Source organism: Phlebotomus papatasi, chromosome 3 (genome assembly GCF_024763615.1).
Source record: "Phlebotomus papatasi isolate M1 chromosome 3, Ppap_2.1, whole genome shotgun sequence".
Classification (NCBI taxonomy): Eukaryota; Metazoa; Arthropoda; class Insecta; order Diptera; family Psychodidae; genus Phlebotomus; species Phlebotomus papatasi.
Genome location: NC_077224.1, coordinates 11984174 through 12004038, shown reverse-complemented (window position 1 = coordinate 12004038; position 19865 = coordinate 11984174). Strand labels below are relative to the sequence as shown.

Sequence of the window (19865 nt, the reverse complement as noted above, 5' to 3'; positions counted from 1 at the left end):
TGAAAACATTATGACATAATGATGAAAATTAGAAGGACAGAAACCAGACTAAATTGTCCTGTCCTGACTTCTATTTTATCTTCCACAGTCAAAATCTCGCAGTAAGTCTTTCAATTTCTATTTCAAATCAGATTTTTTAGGGGCGTGGCTTATTTATAAAAAGCAAAATTACGTTGGCTCCGCCTTCAAAATAAAGAATTTAGAAATAAGACCCTCAGTACTCACATTTTTAATGTAAATTATCTAATATCTTGGCAAAAAGATGTTCAGAATTGACCTACAGAGCAAAAGAAGCTTATCGTTTATGCATTTTCCTATTAAAATACATTATTCTTGCTCTGACGATGAAAGTATTATGCCAAAAAGATGAAAATTAGAAGGACAGAAACCAGACTAAATCGTCCTGTCTTGACTTCTGTTGTATCCTAAACTGTCGAAATCTAACAATAGTCTTTCTATCTCAAATCAGATTTTTAGGGGCGTGGCTTATTTATAAAAGACAAGGTTCGTTGGTTCCGCCTTCTAAATGAAGAAATCAGAATTAAGACGCTCAATACTCACATTTTTAATGTAAATTATCCAATATCTTGGCAAAAAGATGTTCAGAATTGATCTACAGAGCAAAAGAAGCTTATCGTATATGCATTTTCCTATTAAAATAGATCATTCTTGCTCTGATGATGAAAACATTATGTTATTACAAAAAGATGAAAATTAGAAGGACAGAAACCAGACTAAATCGTCCTGTCTTGACTTCTGTTGTATCCTAAACTGTTGCAATCTCGCAGTAAGTCTTTCAATGTCTATTTCAAATCAGATTTTTTAGGGGCGTGGCTTATTTATAAAAAGAAAAGTTACCTTGGCTCCGCATTCAAAATGAAGAAGTAATTTTTTTTTAGATGTTCGAGGCGAAATTATCCAGGAATTCAAGTTTTACTTTGGGTATAATTGGTGAAAAACTAGTTTGCGTAGATGACAATCTATGTTCATTTTTATTAAAAATAGGGATGGGCTTAATATTCCTTCTGAGTCGAGATATATCTTCCTAAACATCCTACTGTATGATTTTTCTCCGTATCCTTTTTAACTATTCCCTTAAGTATTAAAAATTTTATCAAAATTCCTTTTTTCGTAATTTTTGCCAAAGGGGGCGTGGCCTAAAAATATTTTTGGGTAGCCATTAATCCGGAAATCCAGTACTGATCTCTTGCAAAATAATTTTGAGTGAAATGTCTTTGGTATAAGAAAGGAGATTTTTTGTGTGATTTTTTTTTATGGTATAGGGCATCCGTTAACGCCCCTAGCGGCGATTAAATGAACTTAGAGTGTTCTGGAGAGTTTCAAAATGTTGCTTTTCTATAAATTCGCGATGTAGGGTAAGTTTTGGAAAGGCGGACACTTAAGAAACAACTCAACTTTACAAATATTTGCGTTCAGACAGTCCGACTTCCAAAGTGTCCGACTTTGAAAGTGTCTGACTTTAAAAGTGTCCGACTTTAAAAGTGTCCGATTTTCAGCACTGTCCGACTTTAAATAAGTCATAAATTTATGATTTTTTTCTGCCTTTATTTGAGGTAATTAATATTCCTTGTCAATTGAAAGGGTTTCCTCGTCAAATATTTTCAAAGGTACAAAGAGGCTTCCACACCAACAGCTCTGTGGCTTGAACAGTCAATCAATCAATTCCGGGAATCTCTCCTGGATCTGTATCAGCCCAATAGACCATCGAGTCATGCTCCTCTCGAGAGGACATCAAACACTCCGGGCAGTCGGGAAAGTGTCTCCATTCAGGAGTCTCCCATTAAGAAGCAAGTTCTGGACAATTTGTCCAAATTGATGAGTGCTTGTGTTATCCTTCGAATTGAGGATTTTACACTGTATCGCGTGACAACGTCGGGAAAGAAGCAAATGCCAAAGGAATTTGTCTCAGGTGAGTGCATATTGGAAGTTTTTTCTGGCAGGAAAGGATTCATGCTCAAAGTTTTTCTTTGATTCTCTTTCTCTGATTAGCACAACAAAAGAGGAAAATAAAAACAGGTTTTGCACAGAAATTCAAAAGTAGATTTTACTTAGAGATGGGTGTTTTAGTTTCTTTTGAAGAATTTTCTTGTTTCCTGAAGATTTGTTGGGTAAATTCTGATTTATTTTTTGTGTTGTTTTCAGGTGACAAAGATCGTTATTCCTTCCCAACGGAATTGTCAGCAGTTCATGCAGAATTCACGTATTTCTACTATCCAGGGGATTTTGTGTTTCCATGTAAGTGATAAACAATATTTTAATGAATTAAATTTCTCTCTTCAAATTTTTTCACATGATTTTAAACAGCTTTTCATCAAATGAAATTGATTTCCAAATAGGGGAAAGTGACCATGCTTGATACGATCCAAGCTTGATAATAACTATTTTTTTCCTATGTTAATCAATAGTTATGACTCATCGCAATATATTTCAATAGCTGGTGCTAAGCTTCACATTTCCTAAAAAAATTAGGATCCCAGCTCTTTTTTCCTAGTTTCAGGAAGCAAAAATCAAAAATAGGCCCAAAACTGTAATTTCGATACATGATATTTCATAAGTATTTCTTAATTAATGTCGCTGTCCACGAAAACTACTATCATAGGCACATAGAGGGGTCATCAGTACTAATATTTATGTAAAAATATTTGTACTTGGTGGACACTGTTTTTGTGGGTGGTAACAAATTCATAAATTCTACTTGTATCCATCCTATATTTTAAGAAGGGTCCATGAATGATAATTTTAATGTGGCAACTATATCATTAGATGTGATTCTTTCATAATTACACATATTGCAATCCGCCAATTTTACCGACAATTGACATACCCTTCAACCCTGTTGCCTGAATTTTAAGGTTGCAGAGTGACATTTTCATGGACTCAAAGTGAAAAAATGGTTTTCGCTAGCGCCCTAATGTCATAAAAACATGGCTTAGAAAAATTACATAAAAGTGATTTTAAAACTAATAACCAGTCGTACAAACGATTTAAGCAGATAGATTAGAGTTCCGTCTAAATATTGATGTGCAATTTTTTGTATCCGGTGAATTTTTTGCAGTGAAAATGGGCCTCCGAATTGTCGAATCAATTATTATACAGGAAGGCTCCGGACCCAACTTGTATAAAAATCGCCACTGAATTTCCATTTTCTTCTTGAGGAAAATCTAAGGATTTCCAGGAACTATTTGAGGTTGGATTATGAACCTAATAAGTGAGACATTTTTTTGTCATAGTGGAAGAATCGCTTCGGTTTGTGTGTTAATCAGAAAATAATCACAAACCTTGGACATCATTTTACAGTATCAAGCATGGTCACTTTCCCCTATCCTTTAAGACTTACAAAATATCTTATTTTCAAAGTGAATTTTTTTTTAATTTATGGTGAAATTCAGGGTCTTGAAAAGTCCTAAAATTAGGCTCCGCCCAAAAGTAATATTAGGCCACGCCCCTTTTGATTGTTGTGACCAATAAAATTATGCATATAAATAACCCTGTCATACAAAATAGTCCGCAATTTGAAGTACTTTGAACATGAGAAATTAAATTTTCAGGAAATTGGACAAAAGGGGGAAATAGGCCACGCCCAATTTTATGCATATCAATCCAATGATACTCTAAAACTTGACTACATTAATTTTTTTCGTTTTACGTTCAAGTTTAATTAAACTTCCGGAAATTAAAAGTACCCATTTTCAGCGGGACATATTCAATAACGTCTGACACTTCTGACTCTGACATCGTATGAGTGAAGGCGTGGCCTATTTTCCTTTCTGGAGGGAATTCTTTAGCCCCGTTCATGATTTTGATATTCGTGGCTTTTTTCAGGTGTTTTAATACTAAAATTGAATTTCTTTAATATTGAAAATAAAAAATGTGCAATTTTACTTTGTAACAAAGTGTTTGACAGAATAGAGGGCGTGGCTTAAAACATCTCTGGGGCAGAGCTTTAAAAAAATCAAGGAAAGTGGTGCTTAAAAGCTGAATTTTACGTTTGAGAAGTCTTACGAAAATCTGAGATTTTTCGTAAATTGAAAACGGTTTTTTGAGCATTTGAAACAGTGGGTCCGTTAACTGTTTGCTTTTGTGGAGGGGATTCCTTGGGCTTACGAATTAAAAGCCCCTCAGGGGACGATTAATGGCGCTTCGTATTTTTTTCTATTTTTTCTCCCATAATTTAATTTATTTAAGGTAGAAAATACAAAATTTGTAATGTGGCTTATACTTAAGCAGAGAGCGTGGCTTAAAATCTTTCTTGGGTGGAGAGTACTTGCAAAATTTTTCTTGGGTGAAGCAGTTCGGTGGAGAAAAATAATTGAAAGAAAGATTTGCTTTTTGTAAATTCAAGTATTCTTGGCACACTTCTATTTTTATAGAAATTATTCTAAAATTAACGATTATGGGCGTGGTCTATTTTATTTGTGATAAGGGTTTCATCTGTACCTTAGATTTTATCTAAGATTAAAGGCTTCATATTGGCTCCGTTCAGTAAAACCAAACCCATTCGAAAATCTACCGGAAGCCTAAAGTGCAAGTTCATGTACTCGCCGCTATAGCACTGATTGTTCTGCAATTTCGAATTTCGATATTCTTGACACTTCAATCGTCAACAATATCAACAACAGTGTGCAAAAGTTTGCTGCAAAAACTGATTTTTTTGTGTAGTTTTGTGGAAATTCAGGATGGCAGAACGTTTTAATTGCAATTTTATTAAGATAAACGTCCATTTCATGAACTTACTCACTTTTTTGTAACTAGTCCAACGAGTTTTTAGGTAAGTTCTCTCCGATATACCTTCGAATCTGTAAAGGAAAAACCTCAAGCGGAGAAAGTTCTCAAATCGGGAAGGTTATTACTGAACGAGAGGATTTTGTAGCTAATTTATGGGAAGTTTGAATTAATTCAAGTCTAAAAATACGAAATTTAGAGCTTTACTTTGCCAACATTAGCAGATGGCGTGGTTTAAAATATATTGGAATGAAAACGATAAGAAAAAGAGACATTAGTCTTTTGTGAATTCAAATTTTCTTGAAATACTTCTGTTTTTTTTTTATATACAGTAGACTCTCGCTCAATCGGCTCTTTTTCAATCGGGCGAAAAATTTTGTTGACGATTTTCACGCTTGATTTTTATCGTGATTCGTTATAATTGAGCACTTTTTGTGGAATTTACAATAACTTTGAAGCCTGAATCACTCGATAATTCGGATGACATTTTGCCCCAAATGTCCAATTGAGAGAGATTCTACTGTAAATCGTATGGAAATTTGGGGCTATTGAGACATAAAATTTCAAAACAGTGTTTTAAATTTCTCCTTTCTGTCTGTTTTATTTGTGGTAACGGTTTTTCGTGTTTCTTAGGCTCTATCAAAGATATGGCTCTATTTGTAGGGGTGTTTTTTTTAATAAGATTAGATTAATTCAAGTCTGAAAATATGAAAAGCACAGTTTTACTTCGCCAACTTAATCAGAGGGCGTGGCTTGAAGTATTTTTGAGTAGAGCTACGAAAAGGGAAAATGATAAAAAGAAACATTTCTCTTTTGTAAATTCAAATATTCTCCAAATAATTGTATTTTGTCCTACTACAAGTTGTATAATAATCAGAAGTTATCGGAACATTAAATTCCAAAACGTTCTTTAAAAACTTTACTTACTCGTAGGGGCGTGGTCTGTTCTTTTTTATTTTATTTATTTATTTATTGTAATGAGAGATAGAGATAAAGTTTCTTATGTTTCGCAGTTTCTACCGAAGATTAAAGGTCTCGCTTTCTTTAGATGGTTCAATTGTAATTTTAAGTTTATTTAAACTAGCTTTAGCAGAGGGCGTGGCTTGAAATATTTTTATGTGGAGCTATAGAAAACAAAAGAATGAGAATTTCGATTTCGATTTTTCCCATAATTTGCGAAAATCGGCGGTCAATAGAACCTAAATTTCGAAACGTTGTTCAAATTTTAACTACTAAGGTGTGGCCTATTTTTTAATAGGGGCATTTCGTGTTCGTCGGACTCTGCCGTTCTTTAAAACGTTCTTCAAAAGCTTTACGTTTTGGCGTGGTCTGTTATTTTATTTATTTATTTTTTGTTATAAGAATTAGATAGAGATAGAGTTCCTCCTGTTGCGCAGCTTCTACCGAAGATTAAAGACCTTGCTTTTCTTAGGTGATTTAATCGTAATGTTAGGTTTATTTAAACTAACTTTAGCAGAGGGCGTGGCTTGAAATATTTATGGATGGAGCTAGAGAAATGAAAATAATGAGAATTCTGATTACATTTCTTCTATAATTTACGAAATTCGACGGTTAACGAAACCTAAATTTCGAAACGCTGTTCAAATTTTCAACTACTAGGGCGTGGTCTATTTTTTTAATAGGGGTTTATCGTGTTCATCGGACTCTGCCCAAGGTTAAAGGTCTTGTTTTTTGGGTACTTTTGTTGTACGATAGAATTTATATAAGACCGAGAACACAACATTTACAATTTTACTTTGCCAATTTTTGCAGTGGGCGTGGCTTGAAATATTTTTGGGTGGAGCTAATGAAGAAAAGAATCAGAAATATTTAGTTTTTGTGAATTTCAAATAATCTAGCCATCATTGTAATTTTTTTTTTCAAATAAATCTAACGAAAATCAGCGGCTATTAGAATTCGGGGTGGAATAATAACTTTTCGACACTATCGAATCGATAGTATCGATAAATCTATATCTGTTACTGTGTTATCACACTTGCACATTAAAATTTTAATGTGATTCAGATTAATTGTCGTTTGTGAGAGTCCAAATGTGTAATTTGTGTGTTAGAATCATTTTATATTCAAAATTTGATCTATTTGTTGATAAAAAGGTAGACTTGGCCAGCAAAATTTGATATAAAATGATTTATATAGCATTAATGCAAAAAATTAATGCGATTTTCTCTTTAATTTTTTAATGTGAAAAATATTTATGCTTTAGGTAAATTTAAACTTATTTTTGCAGGCCAAGTCCATTTCTTTATCAACAAATAGAAAAACCCCAAATATTAAGTGACTCAAAGACACAAATAACATATTTGGACGCTCACAAGCGACAATTAATGTGAATCACATTAAAATTTTAATGTGCAAGTGTGATAACGCCGTTAAATTAAATAACTGTCGACTTTTTACGCATTTTTGGGCCAGTCATTGTGACATTCTTAAAAGAATGCAACTGTTGAAAATTATCTACATTAGTTACAGGAAGTGTAACTGTCATTTAAATTTGTCAGAATCGATAGTCGATAGTATCGAAAATAAGTTAACATGTAACCCTTGGAATTTTAAAATGTGTTTTTTTAATTCGATCATGGAGGCGTGGTCTGTTTTTTTCTGATAAGGGTTCATCTAAATGCCTCAGATTAAATGTATTTTTTGCAACTTTACTTTGCAAATTTTATCAGAGGGCGTGGCTTAACATATTTTTGGGTGGAGCTAATTAAGAAAAAAATCAAAAATATTTATAGTCTTTGTAAATTCGAAATAATTAGCCATCGGCTACCGAAATCTGGAATTTTAACCCATTCAGTCAATGTACCAGAAATACTTGAGATAGAATGTTCATATTTTGGGATTAGTTTCCTACAGATTAATAGATGATTTTTTTGGAAAAAGAAAAATTTTACCTATTAAGGGGGCTCGAGGAGCCCCTGTCAAACACACGTCTTAACGGTCACTAAATTTAAATTCTGTGCATTAATTCATTACAAACTCCATTGATTTAGATAGAGTAACTAATCCAAGAAAACAAATTGGCAACTAGAATTCATATCAGGAAAGAGGGAGGAGGCCAATTTTAACAAATTCGATGGGATGACGAATTTTCCGTTCGCAATTTTGAGCAAAAATTTTGCATGACCTTCCGCGAAGCAAGAAAACAATAACAAAATGTATTTTAATCTCTGTCGGACTATTTTTCCCAAGTAATTGAAGAACTAAAGTTACTAAAAATCCATTCCCGACAGCAATTCGAATATCTGTTGCCTAAGAATAAATCATCTAAAATCACTCAATTTGCGTATGATGTATAATACCATGGTAAGGAATGGGTTGAGATGTTTTTTTTTTTTAATATTTTGCCGCATTTTTTCATGGAAGTGAAACAAGAGGATCTGATTTGATTTTCCGGGTTGTTTTCAGTGCCTCCGTCCAAGATTTTCGTTCACGTAAATCCAGTACAAATCCACTTTGATGTGGACAGTTTGCTGTGGTTGAGTTCCTTTGGGCTCAATCTGCACAATAGCCTCATGAGGACGTCCGTGGTGGACTCAATGAGCCCCACGGGGGCCAATGAGCCCAGTCTGATGTATATGGATGTGAAGGTAGAGGCTATTCTGCCCAGAATTGTCTTTGAGTCCAGTATCGATGCCCCGAGTCAGAGGGATCGTCCAAAGATAATGCAAATTCAAATATCTCGAGCCTCAGTCACGAATATCCGGGAAATGGGAACATCCAGGGCAGATTTGGCTCAAGCTCTGCATTCCCTGCAAGAGGGAAGTTTGGTATTTAGTTCGGGATTCCCGTCCAAGGAGGGGGATTTGTGTATTGTGACAGATAGGATATTGTCTCATGTGGCAGCTAGTGATGTCACTCCCAGTGGAGCTTCCCAGGCTGGATCGCCACAGTCCAGTGCCTCGGGGAGTATAATGTCCAGGCATGCTCTGTGGACGGAACCCAGGGATATTTGGTGCATTAAATTGGATCCGATTTGGATAGAATTCTTCGGGGCGAGGTCAGTTGGAGTCAATAAGTCCATTCCCTTTCTCGATGCTGTTCCTGTGACACTGTGGCTTCATGGGAAGTCAGAAATTGATGCCAAAATGTTGCCCTTTGAGGCAGACACTAATTCCCGGAATAGCCGGAAAGTGTCGAAAGATCCTGGACTGCAGTCTGTAAGTGATTTGAGGCAGGCTTCAGTGGATGGTGCTCAGTACTTAATGCCCAATCTTCAGGAGGATTTCTACTCGTATCAGCAATATCCTGGGAATCCCTTTCATACTCAGCAATCCTTCGACAGCACCTACAGCTCAACCCTCCGTTCCCAGAATGCTGATTCGTCCAGCGACGAGAAATCCGCAGATCTCCATGTCATTGTCCATGTGTCGAATCTTGTCAGTCTCCAAATTGATCACTATCAGTTCCTTTTCCTTCTGCGGCTGGCCGAGGATCTCACGGAACTCTCAACTTTTCTCTCCCTGGACACAAAGAGGATCATGGCGGAGAAGGCAACGACAAATTCGATAATTGTAGGATGTGTCGTGCCTCAGGTGGAAGTGACTCTGGTGATGCCATCGCAGACGCCAGGGAAGGAATCCAGTGGCGGAGATGGGGAGAGTGTTGTTCCCGACTCAGCTAGTTTGGGCACAAATACAGCCTGGCCATCGCTAGACCACACGAAGAGCATGAATCCCTTCAGTAGCGTGGAGTCACCGTCGCCAACGGGAGATGGACCTCAGGTACTCGATGGGCTTCATCATTCCAATCCCAACACTCATGGGTGAGTCTATTCAGCTGAATTGATTTTCTCAATTTTGGATTTCTTGCACATTTTTTTGATTGAAAAATTTAAGGAAGAATTCCCAGTCAACCATCCCAAATCCCTCAGATCTCTATCCCGAATTCCAGGAACTTGCATTTTTCATGATAAGTCAGGGTAAAAGTGATTCCCGGGCAGGAAGAATAAAAAAAAGTTATTCAATTCAGAGCCTCTCCTGCAATAAACTGATCTGCAATTGCATATGTGTTGCTCACATGAATTATAGCCTTAACGTAAAAAATCATCTTGCAATGGTAAATCACACATTTATTACACATTTATTGAAAATTTTAACCGAATAATGGAAAACTAGTCGAAAATAGAAAAGCACCACATTCTCAAAAGTCAGACAAAAATTTAAAAAGTCGAACAAAAGCAGTTGGAAAGTCGGACATAGTGAATAATCTCAAATGAATTTGATTGGTCATGGTCATGTTATCCTCTGTGTGGCTCTGGGTAAAGCTCAAAGAAACCTAAATTGCCTAGAACTGCCTGGACGTGCAACCAATGCAAATTTTCTTGAAGGTTTTTGGAACCTTTTCTCATGCTTGCTATTTTGGACAGGTGTTTTTTTTTCTTCACTCAGAAAAATAATCGAGTAAAACTCACTCGAATCGATGTTAAATTACCTCTTTTTCGTTGTGATTTTCGATTAACTATATTTTAGAGTTGATTGTACTTCTATTTAGGTGTAATATTCTGAAGAGTTGTTTGAACTTTTTTTTCCTAAAATTTACATGACAAAAGAGTATAAATAATTCTTTTTAAGACTGAAAATAAATCGTTTTAAGAGTTAAAATAACTCGTTTCATGTGTTAAAAAAATTCTTTTTGAGTTTAAAATTACTCTTTCAAATCCCAAAATGAATACCTAACTGTATTTATTAACTGAAGTATATTCTTAAAACGAAAACACTTAAGCATATACTTCAGTCGAGATAAAATTTTACATCGAAAAAGAGTAATAATTAGATCGATATCCGACGAATTAATTGAACTCGCACGAAGAGTTGTCACAACTTTATTTACTAAAATTTACAACGAAAACGAGTAACAATTACATCGATATTCTTAGAGTTAATTCAACTCTGCCATAGAGTTGTTTTAACTTTTTAGGTTTTTTTCTTAGTGTTGAAATTTTGTAAATTTTTAGCTTTTGTAATGAGGAGGTTGTCTAAATGCCTAGGGAAATAAAGAAGAATCATCTCTACGAACAAGATGTAATAAGAACAGTCCTAAAAGGATCCCAGACAGGGCAGGGAATGCGCAAATCTGCGCGTACTTGAAGTATCGAAGTTAATTCTCTTTAATGAATTATATGGAAAGTTTCCGGGCTTGGGAAATCATACACTTCCTTCTCATAAACAGGAAGAAAACTTGGTAAGATAGGTTCTTGAAATAGGGAACAAGGAGCATTGAATTGAGGTATATTAGCTGTCCAAAATTACAAGCAAAGTGTCCAAAATTACAAGCAAGGTGCCCAAACTTACAAGCAAGTTGTCCAAAATTACAATCATATTCATCTCTACATATCAATTCATTTTTAAATGCACTAAAACTAGGATATAAAAAACCAAGGATCATAAAATAAGGATTAGTAAATTTTTGATGGAAAATTAAAATACTTAGAGTAATTTTCCAAAATTTGGACAGTGCTGAAAGGCGGACACTTCGATCTTTGAGATATGTAGGTGTTCGACTTTCACTACTGGTTGGTCAGACTTTAGATTGGGTAAATGTCCTTGAGTCCAAAACTAATCGCCACAATTGAAGAACTAATCGCTATTTATTGAAGAACTATGGCCAAAAAGTACTGTTTGTTGATGAATTTTTTTTAAAAACAGTTTATTCTTATTTTCGGACTACTTTTGCTCCGCGTGAAATTTGTTCTACGGCCGATTTATTCAAAATGATTCGTAATGACTAATTTTCTATGTTATGATTGTCACAATATATATGTGACAGATCGCAACCATGTTTTAAAAACTATGGGAAAGTGGCCAGTTTTTAAAATATATTGCGGAGTCACGTTTATTGAGAAACATAGAAAAAATTTAATCATTACGAAGCTTCCAATGTTATCAAGCATGGGCATTTTTCCCTATGCATATTTTCTCGATGAATATTGCAATATCGTGCGTTTTTTCGGTCCCGAAAATGTGTATAATCTCGGGACTGAGCCTATAATAAGTTGTTTTTTTTATTAGCACTTTATCGTTCTCTTGATACTGCGTAACCGACTTTTTTGTATTGGTCCCTTTTTCGGCTGTTTGGTGGCTTTAGAACACGGCGAAGACTAGAGAAAACAGTCGAGACATGAACCAATATAAAGAAAAGTCGATAAAACAGATGCACTTGAGAACAGGAAAGTGCTAATAAACATGTTCATTTCTAATTGGAATAGCATTATTATGGTGTTATTCTGGTTAATGGGTTCTATTACATAGTCCTACATGTTATTTTCTATTCCGGGCATAACCCATTAAGCTTATTATTATTATTATTCCAATGAAAAATTAAAAGGGGAAATCTTTTTTCTAGACCTTTTATAGCACTTTACTGTTCCCAAGTGTTTCTGCATTATCGACTTTTCTCTGTGGTGGCTCCTGTCTCGACTTTTTTCTCCAGTGCTCTCTGTATTCTAAAACCGCCAAAAAGTCGCGATTGGAACACACAAAGGTACACACAAAGGACCCAGAAAGTCGATAATGCAGAGTCCCTTGAGAACAGTAAAATGCCAAAAAAGCATTCAATAGAAGAATTTCCGATTTTCAGTTTTCATTTGAATAGTACTTTATTGTTCATTAGTGTTTCTATATGATCAACTTTTCTTTGTATTTGTGTCGACTCGTTGGTGGATTTAGAACACGACCAGGATTTGGGAAAATGCAGGAGCACTTGAGAACAGTAAAGTGCTAAAAAACACGTGTTCATTTTTTAAATTAAAAGCGACATCTTTCTCCTGAACATTTTTTTAGTACATGACTGTTCTCAAGTGCTTCTGCATAATCGACTTTTCTTTGTGTTAGTTCCAGACAGAATTGTTTGGTGGTTTTAGAACATTGTGAGGACTGGAGAAAATGGTCGAGACAGGAACGAAAACAAAGAAAAGTCGATAATGCAGAAGCATGTGGGAACAGTCATGTACTAGAAAATGTTTGCTATTCCAATGAAAAATAAAAAGGGGAAATCTTTCTATTAGACATTTTTTAAGCACATGACTGTTCTCAAGTGCTTCTTCATTAGCGGCTTTTCTTTGTCCTTGGCTCCTGTCTCGACTGTTTTCTCCAGTGCTCTCTGTGCTTTAAAATCACCATAAAACCGTGACAGGAACCAACACAATGAAAAGTCGATAATGCAGAAGCACTTAAGAACAGTAAAGTTTTGGAAAAAGAGATTCAGGAGAAAGATTTCCGCTTTTTTGTTTTCATTGGAATAGTACTTTACTGTTCTCAAGTTCTTCTATATAATCAACATTTCTTTGTATTTGTCTCTGTTTCGGCTGTATGGTGGATTTAGAACACGACCAGGATTGGGGAAAACAGTAGAGACAGGAACCAACACAAAAAAGTTGATAATGCAGAAGCACTTGAGAACAGGAAAGTGCTAAAAAACGTGTTTATTTTTAAATTGAATCTTCCTCTGGGACGTTTTTTTAGTACATGACTGTTCTCAAGTGCTTCTGCATTATCGACTTTTCTTTGTAGTGGTTTCTGTCTCAATTATTTTCTCCAGTCTTCCTTGTTTTCTAAAACCATCAAACAGTTCTGTCAGGAATCAATACAAAGAAAAGTCGATAATGCAGAAGCACTTGAGAACAGTCATGTACTAAAAAAAATGTTCAGGAGAAAGATTGCCTTGATCCTTTCCAAAGGATCAAAAAATTGTGCAAGAAAGTCGCAAGTGTTTTTCGGACAAGTTCCCTCAATTGGATTCTCAATGTTCCACTCAGTAGATACAACGTGCAGATTCAGAGTCAACCAACATCTAGTCAAACCATTCCTCCTTCGCCTAGTACCAAGACTGAATTGCTGAGCTCCATGAAGGGTCGGAGGGATCGCAATTCAGTCAGTGATACGAGTTTCACGAAAGAAATCAACACGGGAATCCTTTCGATCAAGAAGGGCTTCTCCAACATGATGACATCCATTGATTCTGCCCTCAAAGTTGGTCAGGACGATGCTAGTGACACTTTCTCCATTCACAGTGACTTGAGTTCGGATTCGGAGAATTATATCATGGTTGAGGGAACGGCTGATTGCATGGATGTGATGTTTAGGTGCGAAGATGTTTTCTTTGTCGATTTGAGGGGATTTCTTTCTATTTGAAGGCATTTATTTTGGCTTTGCAGATTAAATCCTTTCTCAACAGATAGCAATTTGAAGGCATCTCCGGTTGAGATGGCAAGTGAAGTGTGTGAGGAGCAATCGGGAGCATATAAGACAAATATTTCCTCCCCATCTGAGCCATCTGAAGCGAGTATTTGGCGTCGAAGAGATCTCGTTTCAATGGCAACTTTTAGGTAAAATTCAATTTCCTTCGGCTCCCCAGAAGAAAAGGGGAGAAATCCTAGATTTAATTTCGGGTTTCTTTGGCAGGTTAACAACCGTGGAAATTATCAGACAGAATCAGGGTTCAAATTCATCGGTTCGTCTTCAAGTGGCTGCGGTTTCGTGTGATGAATGCGGAGCTATTCCCTGGGATGAATTGCAGGTAATATTTGTACCACTTCAACAGCAATTTTTTTTCTATATTTCACAGACATGATTTTCTTTCTTTTCCTTCAAAAACTCTTTCATCTCAGATTTTTTTTTCTCGATTTTTTCGTGTCAATTTTTCTTTTGAGGACACTTCAATGAAAAATCCATTAAGAAAATTGTTTGTTGATTTTGTTCTCCATCAAAAAAATCTTTCTTTTAAAACACTATCACACTAACAGTTTTTTTTTCTATATTTTTCGATTGAAAAACTTAAGGAAAAAACGTTCTCTCTGGTGTCGCTTAGCTTCTGGCAAATACTTAAGAAACATTTTTGTTCGATTTTCTTCCCTTTTTCACTTTCAGACTAAAAAAAAACACAAAGTGTATATAATTGAAAGTTTTCCTGGAAATTTTCTCACAATCAACAAAACACTAACAGTTATTTTCCTTTTGGTAATTGCTCTTCTGGAACCCTTTTGAAATTACCTAATTTGTAGGAAGGGAATACTGGATCTTATGGATAAGCTCTATGGAAAGTTTTTGAGTTAAAATTATTTTTTTTACAGGAATTTATAATTTAAAAAAAAATAGATTTAAATAACGCCCCATAAAGCTATTTTCACAAAAAAAGGTCTGATAGAAATTCAGGCCACGCCCCTTACAAAAATATCATTTTTGCATAATAAATCCTAAGCCAAAAATTAAAAACATTGAGTCTTACGAATGCATCCTTCAAAGAAAAGTGAATCTAGAAATTACTTAACTCTCAATCAATCTACCTGCGCGCAAAAAAAAAAACATTTTAAATTTAGACCACGCCCCTTTGAAAATGTAAACGATATTTGTATTTGAAATCATCACAAAACCATTTCAAAATTCAAAATTGGTTAAAAAAAGTGCACATTTTTGAATGAGTTAACCTTTTATCTTGAAGCAATTTGAATCGATATTGGACGGGAAATTATTTTAGAGGACATATTCGACATTGAGAAATCGGTAGAAGGAATGATAGGCTTTGCTCAGTAAGAATAACCTTTCGAAGAGACAAAGCCATACCCCAAAGCCAAGACAAACCTATTCGAAAATCTTCCGCAAGCGTAAAGTGCAAGTTCACGTACTCGCCGCTTTAGCGCTAATTGTTCTGCTATTTCGAATTTCGGTATTGCGCTCAAACAGAAGTAGATTTTGATTCTCCAATATAGTGTCTTGAATAAAAGGTAAATGGAACTCTATTTGCACAAAAAGTCGTTGAAGTTCGAAGAATTCAAATTCAATTTCGAATTTTCATACTAAATTTTCGAACAAGGTGGGTGAAATTTATCAAATATCACACTAAAAAGCTGGCAAAAGGGTTACTCAGTGATTATGGAGTAATTAAATAATGGGGCAAGAGCAGTAAACGTCGTTGTTCTGCTTTTTTCCTCACAACAATGTGAAGACCGTCACATTTTGACACTTGAGCACTTCGAAATTCGAACACGATGTAACTTTCACCACCTTGCGAAAGTATTAAGAAGTAAGAAAGTCTCTTTTTTTGGTCTTCAAATAGATTTTCGAATTTTTCAAGATCTACTTCTGTACGGAGAGAATGCCACTCGGGCTTTTTTTGTCATATCATATGAGTTCAAAAATGCAATTAATTTAATTTTTAATGAAATCCCTTTTACTTGATGATTTTATGAAAATACAGTACGTCTTGGTTGATTTGTTTAACAAAATTCAGAATCGCATTTTCGAAAAAGCTCTCTTAAGATTCGAACCCAATTTGTCATATGGCATTGCCAGAGCGTTACAGAATTCCCCTTCTGGGGTGTATTTTCGACAATGCGTTCAGTAATTTATAAATCAGTTGAGATCGACTGTGAACCGGTTATGAACCGATAAATAATTTTCGTTCGAAAAATAATTTTATTACTCTTAAAACTATTTTATGGTGGATTTTTTGAGTGATTTATGAATCGGTTTAAATCGGTTGAGAACTGGGAAACGGTAAATGATGCGAAAGTACTTTTGACGCATATTATCTAAGTCATGAGTTCGAGCAATTCGTAAAGTCTGGATTACCTTGCCGCTCCCTATATTAAATTAGTTTTGAGAACGCCAATATCCATTAAATAGGATTTAAAAATTTTTGCTAAAGTCTCCAGAATTCCGGTTATTTTCAAAATATTGGATCCTGGTATTTAAATATTTCCCTAATTCCGAATTTCGGAGTGCCGGAGACTCGAAAATCTAGGACTTTAAGACACCGGTTTTCAGGATCCCTATACCAAATGCGATGCAAGATCCTGGGATTTCAGGTCTCAAGATCTTCGGGATTCCGGGATTGTCTGAATTCCGGAATTTTCGGAATTCTGCGATTTTCGGTATTCCGGGATTTTCAGGATCTTGGGGTTTTCGGAGTCCCGAATATTCCCGAATTAATAGCCACTTTTTTAAATCGAAAAGTCAGCTTCTCTTTCACCGTTTCATTGTTAATAATAGCAAGAGGCAATTTACCAATCTTGAAGGGTTGGGCACTTGGACAGGAAGGAGAAAGTGCTTTGTTATTTCATTTTGGTCATAATTAAACTTGTATTTACTTTAGATTTACTTTAGAAGGAGCTTATTCAAGATTTAGTATTAACTTCTGCAAAATTTGTTTTTAAGAAAGGTTCCAGAAGAGTAAAAAAAAATCTTTTATCCTTTTTTTAATTATATTCTACAGTTATTAAAATATACTTGGAAACCATTATGCTGTATTTTATTTCATTAAATATTCTATTATTTATTTTTGAAAGAAAAATAATTTTTATTCAACTAATCTCTATCAAACTCTTCTGTCTCTCTATCAAATATTAATCAATTACTATATATATTTATATATAATCCAATATATACAAATATTTACAATGATAAAATGTTAATGTGTTGCAATATATATCTTCTTTTTTGCATGCTTTCTCTATCTTCTATTCCAAAAAAAAAATAATAAAACAATCAAATGCAATTGAATGAACGCAAAAAAAATACAAAAAAATAAATCAAAATCACGATGTGGAAATGAATAAAAAATGTGTGGCGAAAAAAAACTGAATTGACAAACAAAAATGATTTGAAAAAAACACACCAACCAATTCTGATTTGAAAAAAATAAATTGCCCATAAAAAAAAACGTTAAACATTAAAAGACTGGTCACCAAACGACAAAGGTACATCTTACTTTTGTTTTAAGTAATATTACCTTAGATTTAAAAATTTAAGCAAAAAAAAAACAAAAAAAAGAAGCAAGAGAAAAGAAATCCTTCAAAAGGATTTATGAAAAAAAAAAACATTTTGTTGGTAGAAATTGTGTTAGACATTTTTTGAGTTGAATGAACGTCTTTTTGTCTTGTAGATCCTTTTTTTGATTTTTCTCTTTCTTATTTTATTTATTTTTTGATTTTTCAAAAAAAAATATTTTGTTAATTTTCTTCCCATTTTTTGATAGATTGAAAAATTGGTTCCACTATAAAAAAAATGAATTTTCTTAAAAAAAAAGAAATATTTAAAACATTTAAATTGGTGATGACACTATTTTAGTGAATATATTACATTATTTTCGTTTTAGAAGCAAGAAAGAGAATTTTTCCAAATTTTTTTTCCTCCCACCATTAGAAAAAAAAAGATTCAATGAAGCTGCAATAGAAGAAAGAATCAAGGCTTTTTTATTAAAATTTTATTTTAAAAATATTTGTTTTTGTTTTGCCTTGCGGTTGCGAAAGTGAATCAGTTCGAAGAATTGGTAGAAAAGTATTTTGATTAAGAAAAAAAAAGAAGAAAGTAAAACAAGAAAAAACAACTCTGCAAGTTGCATGATTTCTCTAAATGTTTTAACTATTTTTTTTAAAAATTAATTTTTGTATTTTGTGCTCACGAATTGATAAAAGTACATTTTCCTGGCTTTGAGACTATCACAACTTTTTTTTAGTACGTGTGTGCGTGTTCTGTTTTTTTTTGATTGATGTCTTGAGTGCAAAGGAATGCCTTGAACTACCTCAAGAGTCAGGATCAGAAGGATATTTACTGATTTTGTCTCTTGCTGAACCAATCTTTTAGACAAAATTCGGTGCGAGATGTCGAGCATGGAATATGGCTCCGTACAATCCCGAATCACCGCCAAGTATTCAGGTTCGTCTGGAGGAGGAACTGAATGCTCCAGAGGACATTGAGAGTGGAATCAAAGACAAAAAGAATGTTTTAAGGTAGAATTTTCCTTCCAAAACCTTCGGTTTAAAAATTAACGTTCCCTTTTGTAGTTGGTTCACCCACAAAGTTGATGTTTTGGTGAAGGATCTGACGATGCAATTGTCCATGAGCACGGTTATTGGTCTCAATGATCTCTGCGAAGATGAAGTTATTCCAAGGCCACTTCCAATGGACGTAAGTGCTCCTTCTAAATACCAAATTAATATTTCTTACCCAATTTTAATTTATTAACATTTAATGAACAAAGGAACTAGAGACTAAGGTACAAATACGTTTAAGGGCATTTCTTAATCATTGCTCCTATTATGCTAAAGCCCTGCTAAGAAGTAGAAATGCATTTCTCATCCTTGATCAGCCCAGAGCTTGCTAAGTTTAGCTCTTGGAAGAATATCACGGAAAGGGCAGTTGAATAAAAATATTAAAGTTTCTTGAAGAGTATGACTTTTGGTTTCTAGGGCACTGAATTATGAGATCGCGAATCTTCGTTTTTTCCATTTTGTTTTTTACACTTTTGTTTTTCCCAGACACAGAAAATTTTCCTTTGCTCTAATAGACGATACTGATAATTTCCCAAAACACAGAAAATTTCCTTTTGTCCCAAAGGACGAAACTGGAAACTTTCCAGAACACAGAAAATTTCCCTTTGCACCGACAGACGATACTGATAATTTTCCAAGACACAGAGAATTTCCCTTTGTCCCACAGGACGAAACTGGAAACTTCCCAAAACACAGAAAATTTCCCTTTGTCCTAAAGGACGAAAATGGAAACTTTCCAAAATACAGAAAATTTCCCTTTGCTCTATAGGACTAAACTGATAATTTCCCAAACCACAGAAAATTTCCCTTTGCCCCGATAGGCGATACTGATAATTTCCAAAAACACAGAAAATTTCCCTTTGCCTTAAAGGACGAAACGAAAAACTTCCCAAAACACAGAAAATTTCCCTTTGTCTTAAAGGACGACACTAAAAACATTCCCAAGACACAGATAATTTCCCTTTGTCCCAAAGGACGAAACTAAAAACATTCCCAAAACACAGAAAATTTCCCCTTGCCCTATAGGACGAAACAAAACATTCCCAAGACACAGAAAATTTCCCTTTGCCTCGACAGACAATACTCAAAACTTCCCAAAACAAAGGAAATTTCCCTTTGCCCTAAAGGACGAAACTAAAACATTCCCAGAACACAGAAAATTTCCCTTTGTCCCGATAGGCGATACTGATAATTTCCCAAAACACAGAAAATTTCCCTTTGCCTCGACAGACGAAACTGAAGACTTCCCAAAACACAGAAAATTTCCCTGTGCCTCAAAGAACGAAACTAAAAACTTCCCAAAACAAAGAAAATTTCCCTTTGCCCTAAAGGACGA

The 19865-nt window shown here is 34.7% G+C and overlaps 1 protein-coding gene across 8 annotated transcripts in view; it reads left to right on the top strand.

Annotated features, from left to right (window-relative positions):
- Positions 1-19865, top strand: part of LOC129807746 (bridge-like lipid transfer protein family member 3A) — a 59664-nt gene that overhangs the window by 26928 nt on the left and 12871 nt on the right. For 3 of the 8 annotated variants that reach the window (XR_008752310.1, XM_055857201.1, XM_055857200.1), the window contains exons 5-12: positions 1629-1930; positions 2164-2256; positions 8170-9526; positions 13517-13843; positions 13916-14086; positions 14163-14277; positions 18342-18487; positions 18542-18665. Coding sequence is in view for 7 of the 8 variants with exons in the window: in XM_055857201.1 (XP_055713176.1) it covers positions 1629-1930; positions 2164-2256; positions 8170-9526; positions 13517-13843; positions 13916-14086; positions 14163-14277; positions 18342-18487; positions 18542-18665 (2635 nt within the window). In the remaining variant the exon portion in view is untranslated. The other 5 variants (XM_055857202.1, XM_055857205.1, XM_055857206.1 and 2 more) reach the window with 5 other exon arrangements.